This window comes from Pezoporus wallicus, unplaced genomic scaffold (assembly GCF_028554395.1).
Source record: "Pezoporus wallicus isolate ANWC-B61680 ecotype Strahan unplaced genomic scaffold, APGP_CSIRO_Pwel_v1 contig_7379, whole genome shotgun sequence".
In the NCBI taxonomy this organism is placed as follows: Eukaryota; Metazoa; Chordata; class Aves; order Psittaciformes; family Psittacidae; genus Pezoporus; species Pezoporus wallicus.
Window position 1 is genome coordinate 313,883 of NW_026642884.1, and position 20,760 is coordinate 334,642.

The following is a 20,760-nucleotide window of genomic DNA, read 5'->3' on the forward strand; positions in this document are numbered from 1 at the left end:
GTGAATAATCATGTAGGTATATATTTACTCATATGACATGGCTTTATTGAGCATAAATGGAAGCTCCTTGACTCTTCAGTATGTGTGTGTTAAATCTCACAGTATTATCACTACTGAGATGTGAGGGTAGTCTTTCCCCAGATGTTGGATGGTGTAACAGGGAGAGAGTGTGGCACTGCCATTGCAGTGTCTGTTCTGATTTGGAGTGCAGTGCGTTAGTGGTGGTTAGAGACAGTACCTAAACACAATGTGTGACTACTGTGTACAGGGGTGTTTTTTTTTTTTTTTTTACTAACTTGGATTTCACCCTCTGAAAATTAGGCGGGAACTACTCATCTGATAATGAGTAATTAGGTGCAAGGTTGTAGAGTGACACATCCACTTATCAGGCACAAAGTTAGTTATAGGATGTAAAATTTATTTACTCCCTCTGCTGCCTCTCTGTTCACTTTATTGCAAGGATATGAGGGCACATGGAAGTTGTTGAGATTTTTGCTTGAAAGTCATGTTGCTGTCTGCTGATTTGAAGTGAATGCCTGTGTACATACACTGATGGGATAATTGGCAGAAATTGCTGATGGATGTCACTGTTAAACCACAACAAAAATATCTGCTTCTTTTGCTTACTGCTCTTGACAGTAGTTAATCATTATACAAGAGAAATGCTGTACACCATCACTGAGTCATTTGTTTCTCATTAAAATTTGAACGTGTTTTTTATTCCCTAAGACAAAAAAAAATGTTGTAACCTTCTCATCCCCTTCAAATATAAAAACTTTCAGAACAAGAAAATAGTAAATGAGCAAGGCATATGTGCATAACTCTTTATGCACAGAGACCATTGCAGTGTCTCAGAGAGATGTGCTTAAATGGAGAACATCATCTCCAAATACATGAGACACAGTGAAATGATTTTTCTTCACTGAACAAGAGATGCTTATTCCTTGAACTTGTGTAGCACACTGCTTGCAAAGACACTGTCCCTACTGCTTGTTTGCTTGGTTTTATTAAATCTAATTATGGCTTCATGTCCTGAGACAAGCTGCTGGTTCTAAACTCACTAAAGGTGGGGGAGAGTTTGATCTTCAATTTTAACTTCCCAGGTCAGCTGTTACCTTCAGGTATGTCAGTGTACGCCCAGACAGCCTGGCTGATTGTACAGGCTTGCTGTGGGTTTACACCGGTGTAATGGTGGGCAGGATTTCATTTTACAAGCAGTCCCTGTGGCTGAAAGGAAATAAGCTTATGGACTAACTCACTGTTGGATTGATGGTGCTGTATAGCCCTGACCCCCAGTTGTGTGCTACCAGTAGCAAACAATACAATTAAAGCTACGGCTAATTAAACCTAATGAGGTTTTATCCTTGTAAAATGAACAGAATAAGCTCTCTTCACTTCTACCAATGGCAGTGCAACTCAGTCCCCTTTCCCGTAAGGCCATGTGCATTTGGTATTTCCCTGGCCACAAAATACACATTATCTTCTCCTTACTGACCAGAATTTCATTGCAAAAGTCTCCAGCCGTCACAATCATGAACTGGTATCAACATGAGCATATGCACAAGCTGATGGAAGCAATAGGCCTGTGATGTGTGAGCAAGTCCATCATCATTCATGGATGCTCACTCTAACAGGTAACATTACAGTGTAGAGGAAATATTGTAAATTCTTTCACCATGGCCCAATTTAGCAGGAACATTCAATTGACGTACTTTCCACATAACACCAGACTGGCTTCTACCTTCACCCATCTGTCAAAACCCAGCCATTTTTTTCCGCAGCAGTGGTATGAAGACATCATTTTGTCAGCACAAAAATAGTGACACATTAAGAGCTGAGATTTTGAGGACACAGTAAAATAAGCGTATTTTAATACTGAATTAGTAAAAGGTAAATTGCAGGTGCCCTGACTGATTATTTTTTTTAAAAGGTGGTCTGCCTCGTGACTGCTGTGGTAGCCGCTAGTGACCATTGCTCTGCAGGACTGTGGGAACATAATACAAAGAAGCTGTCCAGCTCATTTACATCACCTATTTAACCATCAGTTTAGTTGTGTAATCAAAAATAGAATATGTATTTTTGCACATACCAGCAAGCCAAATGTAGGTATCTCTAAATAAGCCAATGCTTTGTGTTGGTAATCCAGTGTCATGAATGCATGGATGGCTTTTAGAAGGGAATTCAGTTGCCTATTTGAGAGGTTCTAAATTTCCATCAGGGCAGTTGGTTAAAAAAAATGAAAAAAAAAAAACAATTCTGTGATGGCCTGGCCATAAAACTTACTTCCAGGCTGATTTTTTTTTTTTTTTTTTAAACATTGATTAATTTACTGCAGTCCTTTCAATCCATTTTTGGTGACAAGTTTGAGACCAGAAGAGTTGTCACAAATGAAAAGGAATGATTTATTGTATTCCAAGCACTGCTGTCACATGCTAAATATGTCATATACATGAAGATAATCTGAAAAGACTAGTTCTTGACCCTCAAAGCATAATCACTTCTCTCCAAGCCCCTTGCAAATTAAGAAAATGATTTTTTTTCTACCCAAGGTGAGGACGTATTTTCTCACTATATGAGCTGCATATGGAAATCTCTATATACATGAAAAGCCACAAGTAATGTATAGCATCTTTCAGTGGGGCAAGAGAGCTGCACATAGTTTACAGATGGATGGTGAAAATGATTGTCAGGACAAGGTATGTGCTGCTGCTTCCTGATTTGAATGGATGCAACAGCAGCAGCTCCTCCTGCAGCTGGGACTCAGAATGGTGTTCAAGAATGTGAAAAGGCATGGACTTCAGTGATATTAATCATGTGGTTTAGGTTAGTCACAAGTACGATTACCTTGCTAAATTGAAGCACACTTATAAGGATATAATAATTAGTGCAAGAAATGGACAGACTTTGTTAGAAGCATGTGAAAAGCATGGGCTCCACTTGCTTGTTTCCTTTTGGTCTCCATGTGCAGAGAAATGGCCTTACTTCCTATGCTATAAAGCATCCACATTTGCAGGCCAAGGAAAAGGATTTGCTGAAATGGAATAATGAACTAAAAATAATCTTAAGAAATGGGAAAGAGCAGGGGTTTGTTTTTACCCATTAACTAAAAGTCATCCACATGGATTTAACTAAGATGTGCTTGATATAATCATATGTGGTCCTTTCCAGTTCTTTTCCTCCTTCATCGCTTTGTGTATCGATTACAGCCATGAAGTGATGAAGAAGCACATCTAGCAGCAAGATCTGGAAGTCTGGCAATGTTTTTCCTATTTGTCTGTGTTTTCCCAATTTCTTCCAGTAGCATTCCCTTAAAATATCAGATGATGCCCAAAATGTCGATTCATTCTCAGCATGAGATTCATCTCTTCTAAAGCCACAAACTGTGTTCATGCTCAGCATTGGTTGTGTCAGTCTACAGAAACTGGATGAGGCTCCTGTACACAGTGAGTTACAGGTATCTGTGTAACCTCTTAGATCAAGTAGTCAGGTTAAAAGAAGGTCAGGTAAAATAGGTAAAAAGTCCCACCCAGTTTAAACTTCTCTGCTCAGGATGGTTATGATGGGGCTCAGGTTGGATGGGGTGCTGAGCAACCTTATCTAGTTGAAGATGTCTGTGCTCATTGCAGGAGGGTTGGACTAGATGACCTTTAAAGATCCCTTCCAACCCAAACCATTCAATGATTCTGTGATTCTGTTATTCTGTTTCTATTCATAGGGAGATGCAGATAGTCCCAGGGCACTATTTTTCTCATCCTAAAATTGACATCTAAAATAAGCTGAAGAAATCCAACCCAAGCTACGTCACTCCTTTGCTCTGGCGCCTTTTAGTGCATAGTGTCATGTGGCAAGCTGTGATGTCACCATGCTGTTTTCTTCTCTGGAGAAGACATGGTCTCACTGCTTAAGACTGTGAGGTCTCTATAAGCATGTGGGGTTTATGAAGCTATATGGAAGTTCAGTGGAAAATGCTGCTCTTGATACCTCTAAATTTGGAGGGTCTGTAATGGATCCCTGCCTGGTAGCTGATAACTGCTGTGTGAGACAAAGAACTGGAGTTAAATGGTTCTGCATTTCCTTTCCTGTCATGTGGGGTAGCATTGCACACATGCAAGATTTCATTGCTGTACTGTGTAAATGGTGATTTGACTCCTTGTGGCTGGGACCAGCTTTGGTTAAGTTAGTGCAGCATGTATCTATTCACCTTCCCTGTCAAACTATATCCTTAAAATATGTTCAGATTCAGTAGCATTAGATGGCCCAGGCTTTCTATCTGTAACAATGAAATATTGATAAATTGCTGTGCTATGATTGCTTTCAAGTATAAGGGAAGATTTCAGTAAATCAAGCAGTGACTTTCGATTAAATGCAATCTCTGGAATCACAATTTAGGTCTCAACTGCTGAGTTTCTCAATGCACAGGAAAAGATTGATGTTGCTTTGTTGTACCAGATATAAATAACTTGGAGCTCTTTTTGCATGTGAGGAAAAATAGATTTCCTTGAAATTTTGGTTGCGGCTCATCTGCTAGACTTCTGCTGAGTGTAAAATGAATCTTGGTCTTGTTCTAAATTGTATCTGAATTGAGATGTAGCATGTGTGCTTCAACTAAATGAAACCTCTTTAAATGATGCATATCAAGTGAGCAGTGATTTGGTCAAGGCACCTTGGTGACTGCTTCTCCAACGGCAGGCGGTCAGCAAATGCTTTATGAAAATAAAACTTCCATAATTTGGGGACCGGAAAAATCATAAGTGCCTTTTTGAATATTTAGCTTCAGAGGTACTCATGGAGGCTGAAACTAATTTTCAGCTGTCAAATAGACATGCTGTGTGCATCTGGCAGGGTGAATGGCCAAGGGCTGCCATTTCTAATGTGCTTTTCAACCTCAAGAGTGGCTTGCAAGATGTTTACAAAGTTTTATGAAGTAGGTAATGTTATCCTGTTTGGTAAATGGGAGAAGTAACACTTGAAGTTATAAAATGAGTGGAACAAAGTCATGGGGGGAGTTGTGTGATTGTTAGATTGATATAAAATGAATATATGGAGGTGAATAGCTTTTTAAAGGTCTGAAAATGTCCAGTAGGCTCTAAAAAGTTCTGTAAAGAGTAATGCTCACCAAAAACAGGGGAGACAATACAGTGCTTAGACATCATAGAGGTCTTGATTTTTAGAAGTTGACATTTGTGCGTCACAGACTGTGGGTTCTGTACTGCATTGATTGAATTTATAGGACTATGTGGCAAGGTGGAACCTAGACTTTGGTGTCCTCCTTGTGTCACAGCTCCCTTTTACTGGGCAGAGGAGGAAGGAAAGAGCATGTTTGAGAAAGATCATCTCTATGGGATTAGCTGCTGGTTCAGTCACTTACCTAGATGAACGGTAAAAACTGACCTTGGAGGATATAAATAGGCTGAGAAAGGATTTTTCTGTGTAATACGATATTCTGTGCACCTCTTCTTTTGCGATCTTTGTAATTAGACATGGTGAATCAAATAGCTTTAAGTTCATTGAAAGTTATATGAAGCCTTAGCTTCCTTGAGCAAGAGAGTGTTGCCTCGATCCATGCAGTTTCTGGGATCTTGAATACAGTCCTTACTTTAGAATGAACTTCTGTGGTTTTGTTTGGCTTGGAGTTATTTGCATTTGTAGTGTTCTGGAATGGATCATGTTGCAATGAAGACTGTTGCCCTCTGAGATGTCTGCCAAATTTGTTGCAACATTTGGCACCTTACACATAGGTTTTGTCTCTATTTTTGTATTCTTTCAAATGTAAAATAGCTATGATTGTCATACTAAATTGTTCCAAGTCATGGCAAGGTTAGTGGCTGCTCTGGGTATACGTGTATTCTGAAAGTTCAGGTAAGATGGTCACCAGTTGAAGTAGCAGCTGCAAAAAAAGCAGTGGGTGAACTCAACTGACGATGAACACACATTTATATTTACCAAAATGGCCTGTCATCTTGACTTTCTGACTCGGAAGAGGACTCTCTTGTGCTGCGCATGTGTTGACTGACCTCTTACACGGACACCTTACATAAATTTGGAAGTTCATGCAAGATCACCCTGCACACTCTGCCATACTCCAGCACTGCACTCTTTTCTGTTGTTTGCTGGTTCTTAATCCAGTCCTTCAAGCTCTTACTCATAAAATGTGGTGTCAGTGGAAGATTTTTCATCTGACAGCACTGATAATTCGGGGACCTGGGTCTTCTCTGCTGCCTTGTGCCTCTATACAGCCTCCATGTGAAATGAAGCATCTTGATGTGATCTGCATCTAGCAGAAGAAGAAAAAGCAACTTCTCTGAAGATGTGGAGATTCTGATATAGTGCATGTAAAGGCTTAAAACTTCAGTGGTTTAGCAGAAGTCCTTATCAAAAAGATCTATTAGTGACCATGGCTACATTCCATACAAGAGTCTCAAGGACCATTCTGGAAAGAGAAAACTCCCCTCTGGAGAGGATCTCAGCACTGACTGTGCGGTAGTGGTTCCTCAGCCCTCCTTTCTGCCCTAAGGGAGAATGGTGACCTCTTCTTTTGCCTGACTCAGTGTCAGTGCTCAGGAAGGGGCCCACGTGAGTACAAATTCCTTTGACTGTTCAGACGCTATGAATGGAGCTGTGGGTCTAAGGATATACTGCATCATAGGGCTCTCATTTCTTAAAGGCAAGTTTTCATACAGCACGATTTCTTTTTTTTTTTTTTTTTTTTTGTACGGGGGGAGAGAGTTAAGTATTTATTTACTTACTTATTTACTTTATTCTGACCAGAGCTGAAACCTTGATTTTTTGCAGTGTGCTTCCTTTCTCCTGCTGAATCGTTTGTATGCATTTCACTGACAGAGCGTTTGAAAGCCCAGCTTTCCTCCCGGGAGTTTACAGCCAAACTGATGCAAACTCTTTCTTCTCAGGTGCCTCACGATCGTCTGTCATCCAATGCAAGCCAGGAGGCAACTGCCCCAGCAGACACAGAGGCATGACTAGGCAGCTCTCCCCTCTATCTGTTGCTGAAGATTCTGCTGCTCCCATTCTTGAGCTGCAGAATCGAAGTCCCTCGGGAATCTGTCGGCACAGCAGAGTCAGGAGGCAGAGCAGATCAGGTAGGCATAACAGCTGCATTCTTGGCGTCACATCATGCCTGCAAAAGGCCTCTTTCGTCTGTCTTTTGAAAGATGGTGCAGAGTCTGAGCATGTTGACGTTGATTTACGGTGCTGTGAGCAGCAAAGCCACATGAAAGCCCTTCCTGTATCTGTGGGCAAACTGGGGTTAGACAGGAAGGAAACAAAGGTGGGAGGAAAAGGCCTGAGCCTCAGTAGGTACATGTATTATGTTAGATATCTCAGAAATCGTAAGACCACTAAGCACAGAAGATCTTGAAAGGATAATTAACGCACACACACAAATTAGCTTTTTTAAAGTGGTTATGTTTCCTCAGCTTCAGCCTGGCTAGAGACCAGGACCCTTAAAAACCAGCCATGTTCCTTCTCGAAGATAATGGCAGTCTCAGCTCACACCATGGACAGTCTGGTGAAGAGGAAGAGAAGGAGCAACAGGTGGAAGGATATCTAGGGAAGACCATCACAGTTCAGATCATCGATCAGCTGCACATCAGGGCTTCCATCAGGAATATGTTACCCACTTTACTACAGAAGTTTAGCTCAACTGACCCTAGAGATTTGGTGTACACTGACCTCTCCATGGTATCTACCCATTACCAGCAGGGATGGGATAGAAGCAGTTAAAATATGCAGACACAGGCTTTTGAGTCTGCAGAATTGTACTGTTGAGAAGGAAACAGACATTAAATGACTGAAATAATTTAACTATACAAGTTCTTTGGAAGACTGCCCGTGTAGATACTGTGAGCAAAAAGGGGAGGAAGAACAGGCTGGATCTCCCTTGCACACTGGAATTGTAGGAGATGAACCTTCCTCTTGTCATTTCATCACCGATGGCAGCAAGAGCCAGCCATTTTCTTCTTGTGTTGGAAAATGGAGGGATCTCATACTTCAGGAATACTCTTTTGATGGAAACCCTCAGAAAAATATTGGAAGTGATTGTTGCTGCAAGGAGTGAAAGATGCAGCATCTTGCAGTAAAGATGATATCTAAGATACCGGAAAACCAATCTATTATATCTTTTGCAGATATCAGCCTGAAATAACTCTCTGCATGCTGGCACTAGGGGTACATCCAAAATCAGAATCTGTCTAAGAAGGGACTTTAGGCCACTTGACAAAAGAGTAGTGCTTTGACATCATACTCTTCTAAACTTTTCTTTTTCATTTATTAATTTCTCTTTTTATCCTTATCTTCCCTTCCTGATCAGGGAGGTCTAGATAGGGCTGACCTGACAGGTAGGTAAACTAATACAAAAAATACTATTTTCCAAGATGTGGTTGGCAAATAGTGAAAAGTGTTCAGAAGATAAACTGTAGGATTTGGTTTTCCTCATCTCACTCTCCTGAAAAATGAAAGCGAAAAGCTTTTCTGTTACCATCCTGTCACAGAGACATCACAAGCAATAATTATAGGTAAATGGATCATGTAGGGATATTTCTGTTAGCTGCCTTTCAACACAGTTTGTCATTGACCACTGTCATCTCAGTCTGTTACCTGCAATATCATTTGCATTCTTTCCCTGTCGTTTCATCTGTGTTGAGTTCTCAGATTGTTTCTGTGCTCTTGACAGCATAAGTCTGTTGGTTTGTTTCAGACCAAACTAAATGCAGATGCCAGGGATTTTTTCTACCTTGCTAAATGTAAGAAGCTGTCTGCCACCACTTTGGCTGATCAGTTTCTTTTTCCTTATTAACATATCATTCAGTATCTGAACACAAGTGCTACTTTCTAGCTTACTCCAGCCCCAGCTTCATGACTTGGAAATCATGAAACCTATTTAGTATGAATTATGTGCCTGCTTGCTGCGTGTCTTTGAGTTCAAGCCCTGTAATTGTTTTTAAAGACATTTGTTATATTGCCCTCTTGATTCTTTGGCCAGAATTTAGGTGTGCACATCCCTTGGATTTTGAAAGCAACTGTCAAGCCTCTATGTCATTATGGCTGCGGTTCTATCTGAATTTCACTTAAATTAAATATAAGTATCTAGTATAGGAAGAGAAAATTGTCTCCAGTGGGCTTAGATATACATGAGAATGAAATCAGCTACCTTCTTACCATACTATACTTGCATTATCGTTAAATATAAAGGGCCCCTAGACAATATATTTGGCCTGAACACACAACTGTTTGCTAACTACATTACGTGGGATGATTCCTACCCATTCATTAAGCACTTAAGAAAACTCTCCACTATGTTTAATCAGGCTAAAACTTACATAGGTCTTTAAATCCAAGGTAGGACTTGCTGAACTGTATGTTCCTGTGCCTTTCCCTAACATTCAAATTTGGGACTCTTAAATCCAAGGGAAATGCTAAAGGTGGTGTCATGCATAGTAAGAGCAATTACATAGTAAGAGCAATTACATAGTTATTTGGTAATTGGAAAATGAAAACATTGATACGTGTGCTTTAGTCTTTCATTGTTGTATGATTATTTTAGCTGTTAGCTGAAGAAGGACTAATTACATGGTAGTTTTGCTTAGCAGGAAAACCTGCAAGTGGATGTTACATAATATTTTTTTTCAAGCCATTCTAACTTGCAAATAAACTGTAATTTACCTTATAATAGAGTATGTCAGTCATTGGTAGTACCACAAAAATACCTGTTTCTTTCTCAGGAGCCAAAGACAATGCTAAAGTGATGCTTGCCTTTTCAGACCAGTGTCTGCATGTTTTTAATAAACCTGTAATTTTGTTTCAATTCTTGATTCACCACTAAACAATGGTGACACAGAATGCTGATTATTTTTAAGAAAAAAAAACACCATACAATTGCAATTACAAAAAGCTCCATGTCCTGGTTAGGAAAATTCTTGATTGCAAATATGCTCCCTGTGATGATGAATTGGTTTTTAGATGGTGTAGTGTAATAACTTTGAACCTTAGCCATTTCTTTATAGCTGTAGCAAGAACAGTAATACAAAAGGGAAGTAAACCTCAGTCTGAAAGGCTATGATTTTCACATTTAAATTGAATGTAGTATGGCATATGCTCTCACTGCAGTGGATATATAGCTCCTCTTAACAATTGTATTGTTTCTTATATATATCACATCACGTGTTGATGTGACTAATGATTGACAGTAATAATTAAGAATAGCTGCAGGTTGTGATTTTTAAAAGGAGCTTCTGTTTATTCTATCAACTTATGTGATATGGAACTAGATGGTCTTTAACATCCCTTCCAACCCAACCCATTCTATGATTATGGTATGCTTTAGTGGAATACATAGTTGGATCTCAGTGCTGCCACATGAGCTCATGGAGTAACAGTGTTAGTGGTCCTCAGTATCCAATGCAGTTCAACTCAATTGTTTTCAGCTGGGATCTGTGAAATCAGAATAGAGTTCACGGGTTGCATCTCTGGAAGATGTAGCTGGAGAGCAAGCCACCAGTTGGTAAGATTAAATTCTCTACATTTCTGTTAGGAAATCAGCTGGTCTGCAGATTAGGTATGAAAAGTCCTGCACTAAAATAGGAAATGACAACTTCCAATTCCTCCTTGTTTATGTGTAGAGATTTATTTCTAGGCATGCTAAGCTTCAGTCTTGACCAATTTCCTTTTTTAACTTTGAAAATGTAAATGTATCAACTTTCTCCGCTTGGGCATATAAAACCAACAGACTGTTTCTTCTCCCATCACAACTTGGAAATAAAAAAGCAATCCTTGAGTTAAAGTCTTGAATAATAATAACTGGCTCCTGACTTCAGATGTACAGGCTCAGTTCTTAAGTTGCACACATGCACAGTAATTGACTTTATAATGTTGGCTCCAAGGTTTATAGCTCTATTCTAGAAGTTCGGCTGACAGAAGGAATGAAGGGCTGATAAAATAAATAGTGGCATAGCTTAACCATAACACCGTTACCTCAGGCCTCGGTATAGTGTTTGTATTTTGTTCCTATCCCCTTGAAGTGACAGAAACAGTATTACTGTCTCTGTGCAGGATTCCAGTGTTCGTGGGACATAGGGGACTTACAGAGAGAAGGCAAAGGATGGTTTGTGTCTGGTGTCTAGATCAGAGGGGAGATTCTGCTAATTGTTTTGAATGTATTCATAATGTGCACAACTCTTTTCTTCTTCTATTCTTTTCTCTTCAGGAGAAGAAGGAACACAAACACACACAGAGAGCAGCAGCCAAGAAGCTGAAGGACAGACACGATGCCAGTCTTGCACATCCACATTCCTCAAGCTTATCTGGAGATTTCTGATCATTTTGTCCGTCTCTTCTTCCTGGGTCGGGACCACGCAGTTTGTCAAAATCACGTATGAGACCTTTGACTGTCCTTTTTTCATGACTTGGTTCTCAACAAATTGGAACATTATGGTTTTTCCCATTTATTATTCTGGGCACCTTGCAACTGCACAGGAAAAGCAGTCTCCAATCAGAAAATTCAGGTAGGCTTTATTGTGGCAATATCCCTTTGATCAGCCTGATCTCTGTGGACTGAGGTCACTGCTCTTCTCAGTTTGACCCATGGTGTCAGAAGGCAGAATAAAGGCAGAAAATCTCATTCATAAATAGCTTACAAAAAGCTAAAAGATGACTCATATATGCTTGAATAAATGGATCATTAATTGTTAGAGGGGGTTTTTACTGAGTTGAAAAGGTCAGTAATTTGCTTATAATCTTGCTATTATACTATTTAATATCTCTGTATTTTGTGCTTGTCTGGATCAGACAATTAACCTGTTCTGGTCTATTTATGATAGAACAATAGTGTAAAGGGGAACCAAAACGACTCGTAGTTGAGAAGAAAGATGCTCAAAAAGCTGAAGAGATGGCTTCCATGCAGGAGCCCATGGCTTGCTCTCTATGTTCGGTCAGTATAGCAGGCTGAAAACTTCCCTTTCCTCCTCCTGCTGCATAGCACAGAGGAAGAGGATCCTAGTAGCCTTCTCTGCTCTCATTTTTGAGTGATAGGAATTAAAGCAGGTTGCAGACTATTGGTTTTCCTCCCCCTGTAGCTCTGAGGAGTAAGTTGGCATAGCAGCCTAGTGGCTGCCATCCTTAGGAAATGGTGTGAAGGCTTTGTCCTTTCTTCCATCCTGCTCCATGTGGAAATACCTCTTCCTCTGTGTACCAAAAGCCAGGGGAAGACATCCCTCTGACTCCAGCCTCCCCTAATGCTACATGGCAGTATGTTGTAATTGAACTTTCAACTTCAGGTGCAAAGAAGCCCATAGTACCAACTATAACATTGTTCTGCGGGGCTGGAAATTTGTAAGTCCCTCTTCAATAGGCACTGTGGAATCACAGAAATACAAGGTTAGAGAGGAATCCAAACAGTTCATCAGGTCCAGCCACCAGCACCAGCAGGACCAAGCTGGCTTAGCTTCACCCTAGCCAGTTCTTAAGAAAGCTGTACCTAACCTGTCCTCAGGGCTTGAAAGTACCACCATGGTATGGGACAATTCATTTCCCAGTTCCTCCTCGACTTCCATTATTCTACCAATACGACAGTGCCGTAGAAGCTGCTTTAAAAGATGGAACTAAATTCACCTTGCCAAGACATAACACACCTTGCCCATGGAGGGATAAAATTCACAGGATGATTTTGAGCTGATACCAAATTCTGTTACTCCAGTGCAGACTTGCTTTGAAAATAATCTTACTGACTTCAGCAGAATTGTCTGTTCTGCAAGGTATTAACCAGCGTGTGGCACATACCTTGTTCCTGCTGACAGAGTTCAGCACAGTTGTCATTGAGCGCACAGCGAATTCAATTTGTGACTGTCAGGCTGGAGTGTAGCAGGACCAAGTTCTTCTCTCAGCTGCTTTTGCCAGGATCTGGGATGTAATATGGTCCTAAATTCTTATATCTGTCAATTCAGCATGACTGAAATTGAATAGTTGCACTTAATTAACTGCTTCTCTGAAAACCCTAGTGTACGTTAATGATGCCTTCATTCAGATTCCTGCTGGAGTATTTGTGAGAACATTAACAGTGTCAGCTTGGCTTCTGGGTATGGGGTAAAGTAATAGCAAAAGCACAGCAGATAAGGAAGAAGGTGAGAATAAATATCCTTGCAGATCGATTTCATTGCAGTTAGTTGGTTGATTATATATCCATCAAAGCAAAATTTGGGGCAAAACATTTGTGGCAATGCATAATATAAGTATGCTTAAATAATTAACAGATTTCCCAAGCTGTTAGGAGTTCAGCTTTTAAAGTTGAGGACACATGCTTACATGCCCAGAAGAATTTCTGCACACAGAGAGACGTGAAGTAGGTTTGTGAATGCATGGAAACAGGAGACCAGTGTTAGAGCTGATGGGCATCTTCCCAGATTTCCTATTCCAGATATGTAGGGAACTCACATGCTAGGGATGAGGTAACTGCTGACAAATACTGAGTTTATTATCGGCATCAACTACTTTGTGCCGTGTTATGACTTGACAAGACAAACTCTTTCAGTTTAGGTATGGGAAAGGGCACATCTTCAGGGTGAGCACTTGATTTTCTGGTGACTTAAAGAAATTAAAAGCATCATTTGTAGTTTTTACATTTAGAGAGTTGTAGGCAGATTTAGTTCAAAAAGGGTGTTGGAGGTTAGTTAACCCAACCTTCGACCAAGGACAGAGTTATTTTCAAAGCTGGATGAGTTATATAATTGCTTGGTTTGTGTTCTTGATATAGTTCCTGTTACAAAGCATTTTATTGCATTTTGTACGATTTCTTGTTGCTTCATTTGCTAGTTTTATTTCTGTGGAGTAGCTAATTCTTGGTGAATAAAGCCCATCTTGTAGTGATTCCAAGCCTGCCTCAGAGTATAGAGGTGATTTCTCTTTGTGTTTCTGGAGGATGTAGTTACTCAGTCGGAGTTTTAAAGACACATGATATTTTGTCCAGCAGATGTTCCTGGTGGATCAGAACAAACACTGTCTGTGATATCCTGGCTGAAATCAGCGATCATGCAAGTGACTTGCAGAGTGCTGCCCCAGGCTAGCAAAGCTGTAGAGAGCCACTGTTACTTTAATAAATTCCACTTGGAAAGATAGAAGTCTCAGTCTTCAACTCTAGATTTGCTTCCTGAAAGATTTATAATCTTTGAGATTGTAAATTGTGTATTTCTTACTTTTTACACTTTATCTTGGAGGTCACATTTTGTGATCTTAGAAACTAACTCATGGTTATTACCTCCATGCTGCATTTCAGTAAAGTATCTTGGTAATCTTGAGGCAGAAGAAGCAGCTCTTGGTATCCCCTCAGTATTGTGGATAAGAGGCATGTCCCACATAAGAAGCTTGAAACTCCTTGCATTAGTTCTGAATAAAACAATCTGAAGCTCAGTAAGCTCAGCACTAGGAAATCTAACCCTGCCAGTATTTACCACAGCAGAAGACTCTGCAGACTTGACATAGGATCCTAATTTAGTTATAATTTGGAGTAGGTGGATAATATTTTCAATGTCAGTGAATTTTGCCTCCTCATCCGCTGTCTTGGCTTCTCAAGGACAAACACTGTGACATGCAGCAGCTTTCTGTCAGAATATATGCACAACGTAATAGCTGAGGTTAGTCCTACAGGCACTATGCAGCCTTGAGGCACTGGCACTGAGTGTTGGTAGGTGTATGTTTAATAAATATGAACATGTTGGGAAGAGTCAGTTTTCTAGTAAAAACAGAGCTCTAAGTAGCTGATACGTGCTGTCATCTGTCATCTACAAGTTTTTCACCTACAAATCTCTCCATGTTGCTTCAGTAGCTCAGTCCGGCTTCCTCAGCCACTTACAGAATACACTGCAAATCTAGATCTTCCCTGTGAAAGGCTTTTCAGAGGAGAGATGAGGATTTCTGTTGCCTGAAGCTGCTCCAACCCCAAATGGCTCAACAGTATGGTGCCCAAAATGAGGGCTTCCCTCAAACTATTCCTGTTGGGATACAGCATTCCTATGGTGCTGCCCCCTGAGCCAGACACTGCTTATGTGAGAGGTTCATGCACAATTCCCTATCCTTTTGCTCCAGCCCTGGAGCAGACAAATACAGATGTCCAGGCTCCTTCCTAGTGTTCAGACTTGGTCAGTCCTGGAAAACAATTCACCAGTTGCTTAACCACCATTACTCTATCTGTCTCCTCAAATGGAGCTGGAAGGTATTTTATTGCAGTAGATGCCATCATTTAGATAGAAGGACCAAACTGCATATTAACAACTTGTGCTCGGAAAAAAGATCCTGTGGTGCTTCTTGCTACCATAGTGTCACTGGTGGCCTTGCCAAGTTTTAATCTGGGTGATGTAATTACATCCTCTGTATTCGCATTACCCCAGGTAGCATCTGTAAGCGCTGTGTTTTCTGTAAGCTGTTTTAAAAACAGTGCCTGGATTACACTCCAAAGGTGTCTGTGTGTCAGGGGTGAATAAACGCATTCTTCTGCATGGGCTGCCATTGGAATAACTAAGATGCAACACAAGCCATTTAATGGGTGCCAGAGGCAAAGCTACATGACTGCCTGAGGTGCTGCAATTCCTGAGAGCATGGCACACTGCCCAGAGCTGACGGCTGAGAGCTACCTGCAAATAAAAAGAGCTATTTATGTTAGAGGGCAGGTTTTAAATAGACTTCTTGTGCATTTAGAAATAGTTTGTGTCATAGTTTCAGGGTCAGCTGCACTTAGACATGTCTCTGCCTTTAAGTCAACAGCCTGCAGGGGAGATATCCATGGATCCCTCTTTCCTGACCCCAGAGTTTTAATCACTGTCACATCTGATGACTCCTGCAAGTTTAATTTTAGTTGCATGCCAAAGAGGCTGAGTTAACCACTGAGCAACCAGCCCTCACAAAGCCTGAGGCAATCTACTGTAGTCCATGACTGGGAAAATACAGTATTCTTCCTATCTCTTCATTCACTGAACATTATTCATGGAGTTCTCCTAGGCACAGAGGTGAATTTGTCAAGTCTCTGTCTTGCTCAGCATGACCCTGTCACAGGTATTTGCTGTATTCTTTTAATTGAGAAGTGAGGAAACACTAACCGATTTTGTCTGATCATTGTATACTGCTGTGTGTGATGGTGTTTCTTCCATCTGCTTAAACAGTCTGGGACCTGTGAAGCATTTCTGGATTTCTTTTCCTAGCTGTGAATCTCTGCTCATCCCTGCCACTGCTTCTGGGAACTCAGATAAGTGACCTTTGAAGGGTTGCCACAACTGCCTCCCCCAAATAGTTGACCAACCCACAGAGTCCAACCTAGAATAATATAATAATCACCGAGTCTTCCTTATTCTGAGGACTCACAGTCAGGGCACTTTGGAGTCCATCCTCCTAATTCTGCTCTGAGATTGTCTGTGTGCAGACATCCCAGAGATATGCAGGACAACAGAACCTAACCCATTCTGGCATCCCCCTCACCCTTTTTGGCTTTGGAAGCCACCTGCCTTCCCCGTGGATGAAGGAGTAGAAGCATCAGGTTTATTGATTTATTCCCATCACCTCTCTGGCAGTGGGGGCCATGATGGATGACTGTGGTTTAATTTCACATAGCACATTTATTGAAGGACTTTTCTTGTGGCCTTGGAGACTCCACCAGAGTGGTGTGCTTGGATAATTTTGCTGTTGCCTTTGTATGCTGTCAGCACGTCACTAGGGTATTTAACTGTTCCCTGCGTTACTGTAAGCAGCCTAAGCATCCTTCTGTCTTGTTTTAACACAACACAAGCTTGTTTCCTCCGAGACAGATCCTGAGAACTTCTGAGACAGGTTGGATTTACACCCATGTAATGATCAAATAATGCATCAGAATTGCTGGCAATGTTCCCACTGCAGGAGAGAGCAGGCTTCGTACAGGTCTGAGGTTCACGATACAGACCTGTTATTGCCAGGAGACCGGGCCTGCTGGCTCTGTTGTCATGTAACGGTGACATAACCATGGTGCACCCAGGTCAGAGGCCACCTGTCTTGAAGTGAGATATAGTCTGAGCTTAGAATCACACTCTGCATCCAGCTAAATTTCAAGGGCAGAAAATCATCTTTTAAGTGTAAACTGCTGTATCTGCATGTCAACAAACATTCAAGTCTGTGCTACCAGTGAGTCCGTTCTCACACAGGGAAACTCATCCCTTTTAACTCCTGTTGCAATCAGTGATACAAAAGCCTACAGTCAAGCTTAAGCATTTATTTGCTTCACTATGTGCTTTGTATCTCAGATAGATGATACACACCACTAGCTGTTCTCTTCCTATGTGTAACATTTCTTTTCTGGTCTTTGGAGAACAGGATGACTTCTGAGAACGTCAAGGGCAACTAGAGTGAATGAGAAAATTAACAGATCTGCCTGCCTGAGTGTTATCTTGTTCGACACCCTGGCACAGAGTTTGAGGAAGGAATTTATTATTACCAGAAATGACTACTTTGTACCCAGGTCATTTCAGTGGCAATAGGGAATGAATAGTTACTAAGAAGAATCGCAAATTCATTTAGGTTAAGGCATAGCTGATCTCATATTATGCATAGATGTTATTCCACTTTTCTCAAAATGAAAGTGCTGGTGTCCAATCTGAATATGTAAAAAAATGCAATACTTTTAACAGCAGGATTCCCCAGAGTTACTAAAAATGATTTAGGAGTCCTGAAAATTATTGTCTTTAAAGGCAAAGCCAAATCAAGATAATTATCACACAGCCACCTCCCACATGCCTAAAAGTAAAAAATGTTTTCAACTTCACATTGCAGTGTAATCTCTTGTTACTAATTAGTTCTGCATATTAGCAGTCTTCCAATGCAACCATATTTGGCTGTGAGTACTTTTTGGCCCCGAGGCATGCCATTTAGATTAGTCACTTAATGTTACCTCTTAAGGATGTATTGCAGATCGATGGTACCTTATTTCACTCCACTGGTGTTCCAGTTGTATAAAGGATTCACTTGCGGGACCTCTCATGTTTTAAATAGACATGTCAGAGAGCCTACCATGTCAAGAAAGGAAGTGTACTGGGAATATCTTGAAGAATATTTTGAGGGATAACTTAAACCAAGAATGCAGACAGTGGAGTTGCTAAAAAAGTCCTTCCCAATTTGGGAAAGGTAGAGATGTTTCAGAAGGGGTGTAGTAATGTGCCTTTAATCAAGCTGCATGCTTGAGTACTTGGTCTCCCCTTAGTCCACACAGTACCGCTTTGCCCAGGCGTGCTGTCCTAGAAAGCAGTGTCTTCTGAGCTGACCCTTCCCTTTTGTGAAATCCTGAGAAGCAGACAGCTCACTGGAGTTGTGTGTGACAATGGGAAGCTAAAAATTTTGTTTGCAATTTAATCCACAAGGAAATGTCTCTAAGCATACATATCTTTGCACTGTGTAATAAAACAAAGCTGTTAAGTACCCTTCCCTCCCCTTATTTTTCTTACACTCTTGTTCAGCTGGCTCAGTTCTGCTGGCTGGTGACTGACTTTCCTACCATGGTGATGTGTCTGGCAGCATTTTTGAGGATCTTTAGAAATTCTTAAAATTTACTTTGCCATGCGTATGAATATATTTCAGTACGGATAAAATCAAGTTTTGGAGCAAAGCAAGAAAAAATTGTCAAGCTACAGAGAAAAAAATATGGTTATAATCCCTCTGTTCATGGCCTCGAAGGCAGAGTCTGAGAACTGCCAGTGCATTGTAGATAACCTTCATCTCTGTGTGTGAATCCCTGGGATTATTGTTGCATAGAGTGTGATTATTCCAGGTAAGTTACTTCTTTTCTATTTGTGAAATTACGTTTTAAGAAGATTGTAGGTTATTTTCTCTGTGTGAATTAAACAACAGATTCTTATGGGTTTACGAAGTAATTACGAAAAGCACTTAATTGAATGTAATAAAAGTCTAATGAATCTTTGCTGTGCTGGTGTGAATGCTAAGGCAAATCCTAACTGAGTTTTAAACTCCTTTCTTTACATAGGGAATGCAGTCGGATTTTTGGTGAAGATGGTCTGACGCTGAAACTCTTTCTTAAAAGGACTGCTCCCTTTTCTATTCTGTGGACTCTGACAAACTACCTGTATTTACTGGCTTTAAAGAAGCTGACAGCCACAGATGTCTCTGCCCTATTCTGTTGTAACAAAGCTTTTGTCTTCTTGCTTTCTTGGATCGTGCTGAAAGACAGGTTCATGGGAGCAAGGGTAATGACATGCCTGCTTTTCAACTCTCTCCTGTTTTTGTAATTTCATTAAATCCATAAGCTATTGTGCTGCCACAGTGCTGCTGCATTATGGTATATGTATATATACCATGGAACCATTTTTCGTTTAATTTTATGATGCAAACCTCAGCCTGAAGATCAGTTAGAGATCTCAGGTTCCAGAAGTAATTCAATGAGGGAATTTCAAGAAGCTATTACAGCTAAGTGTAATTTGACAAATTGGAATAGGAGGACTTCTAGTTTTGTATTAAACCTATTCTGTCTTGGGTTACAGTGCTGAAGTACAGTCAATTAATTCTACTTAAAGCTTAGCGATAAATGCTTAAGTTCTCACCAAAGCAGTTTTATTCCTTGTTTGTGTCGATAGCTATTTCCAATGTGTAATATATTTTTCTTATGCCTCCTATTACTTTTTACACACACATATATATGTGCCAAATTTGGTTTACAAGGAGCAGCAACTATTTTGCATTAAACCAAAGTGTTTTGTGACTCACTGGCAGTAATGTGGACCCTGCAAAAAGAAAGAAAAGAATTCAGACGAAACGATGTGTGTATCTGGGGGAAAGCAAGCATATTTCCTGCAATTTTACATACACAAATCTTCTAGTATGCATCGATTTAAACTGTTCACTTTATATGTTGGCTAAGGAGTAGCTAGGATTTCTGCAACTTCTGGTAATAGATTCCCCCACTGAAATGGCTGAAGGCCTAATGGTCATGTTGAGTACAATCCTGATTGAACTATAAAGAGACTTGAATTTTATTAGGGACTGGTTGGGGTCAGGTATGATGCATGTGACCACAAAGGGCCATCAGCTGCTGGATTTTCCACGGATGTTTTCATGAAAAGTGTAATGCATCGGGACAGTAATCCAAGTGACTTTGTTTTTTAAAAAATGGGCATAGTAGCTTTTTTCCTATTAATAGTGTAATAGAAGGGTTCAGAAATGAAAGGAAAAGGCATCCTGTTTGATGGGCATATGATCTAGCTCTTGCAGCAGCCGTCAGCACACTGAACAGAGCACTGTGCTGGGGGTTTAGAATGTAAGAGGAAATTGTTTAAAGTAAAACAGTTCCCCTAATTTCCTGGTGAGATGGGCTGGTTGGCACAGTACCTGAGCACTTCAAGACATCTCCCAGGAGAGTTTTGTTGCACTGGCTCAATGGAGAGTCTGCTAGACCAGGGGAAGTTGAGGAGGTGAACCCATGATTCACAGACCTCAGCTGTAGTGCCCTTGAAGGTAAGGACATAGACATTTCATCTTGAAGTGCTAAAGACAGACACTGGTGTAATTATTTCAGTTACAACTTGAAACACAGGAGCATCAGTTGAATGTGACCTACATCAGTGTGCTGATGACTAACACAAAGAATACAGAGGGTTTAAAATCCTCAGTTCTTCTTTACAGAAATTATCAGGAATGGTAATTTCCCTTCTCTGCCCCTTGATCATCTCAGATTTCAGCTGAAAATACCGGAAATTTTGTAGCTTTTAATCTATTTTTTGTCTTAAAGCAACCTCT

General features: G+C 40.5%; 2 protein-coding genes across 4 annotated transcripts in view; both read left to right on the forward strand.

The window, feature by feature from the left end:
* The window catches only part of SLC35F4 (solute carrier family 35 member F4), a 128,194-nt gene that overhangs the window by 96,395 nt on the left and 11,039 nt on the right, over window positions 1-20,760 (forward strand). The window contains exons 2-4 of one of the 3 annotated variants that reach the window (XM_057433054.1): window positions 6,909-7,097; window positions 11,222-11,516; window positions 18,995-19,214. In XM_057433054.1, coding sequence (XP_057289037.1) covers window positions 6,909-7,097; window positions 11,222-11,516; window positions 18,995-19,214 — 704 coding nt within the window. Of the gene's footprint in view, window positions 1-6,908; window positions 7,098-11,221; window positions 11,517-18,994; window positions 19,215-20,760 lie in introns of those variants that run through there. The other 2 variants (XM_057433055.1, XM_057433056.1) reach the window with 2 other exon arrangements.
* Window positions 1-20,760, forward strand: part of EXOC5 (exocyst complex component 5) — a 210,129-nt gene that overhangs the window by 37,666 nt on the left and 151,703 nt on the right. The window lies entirely within an intron of this gene.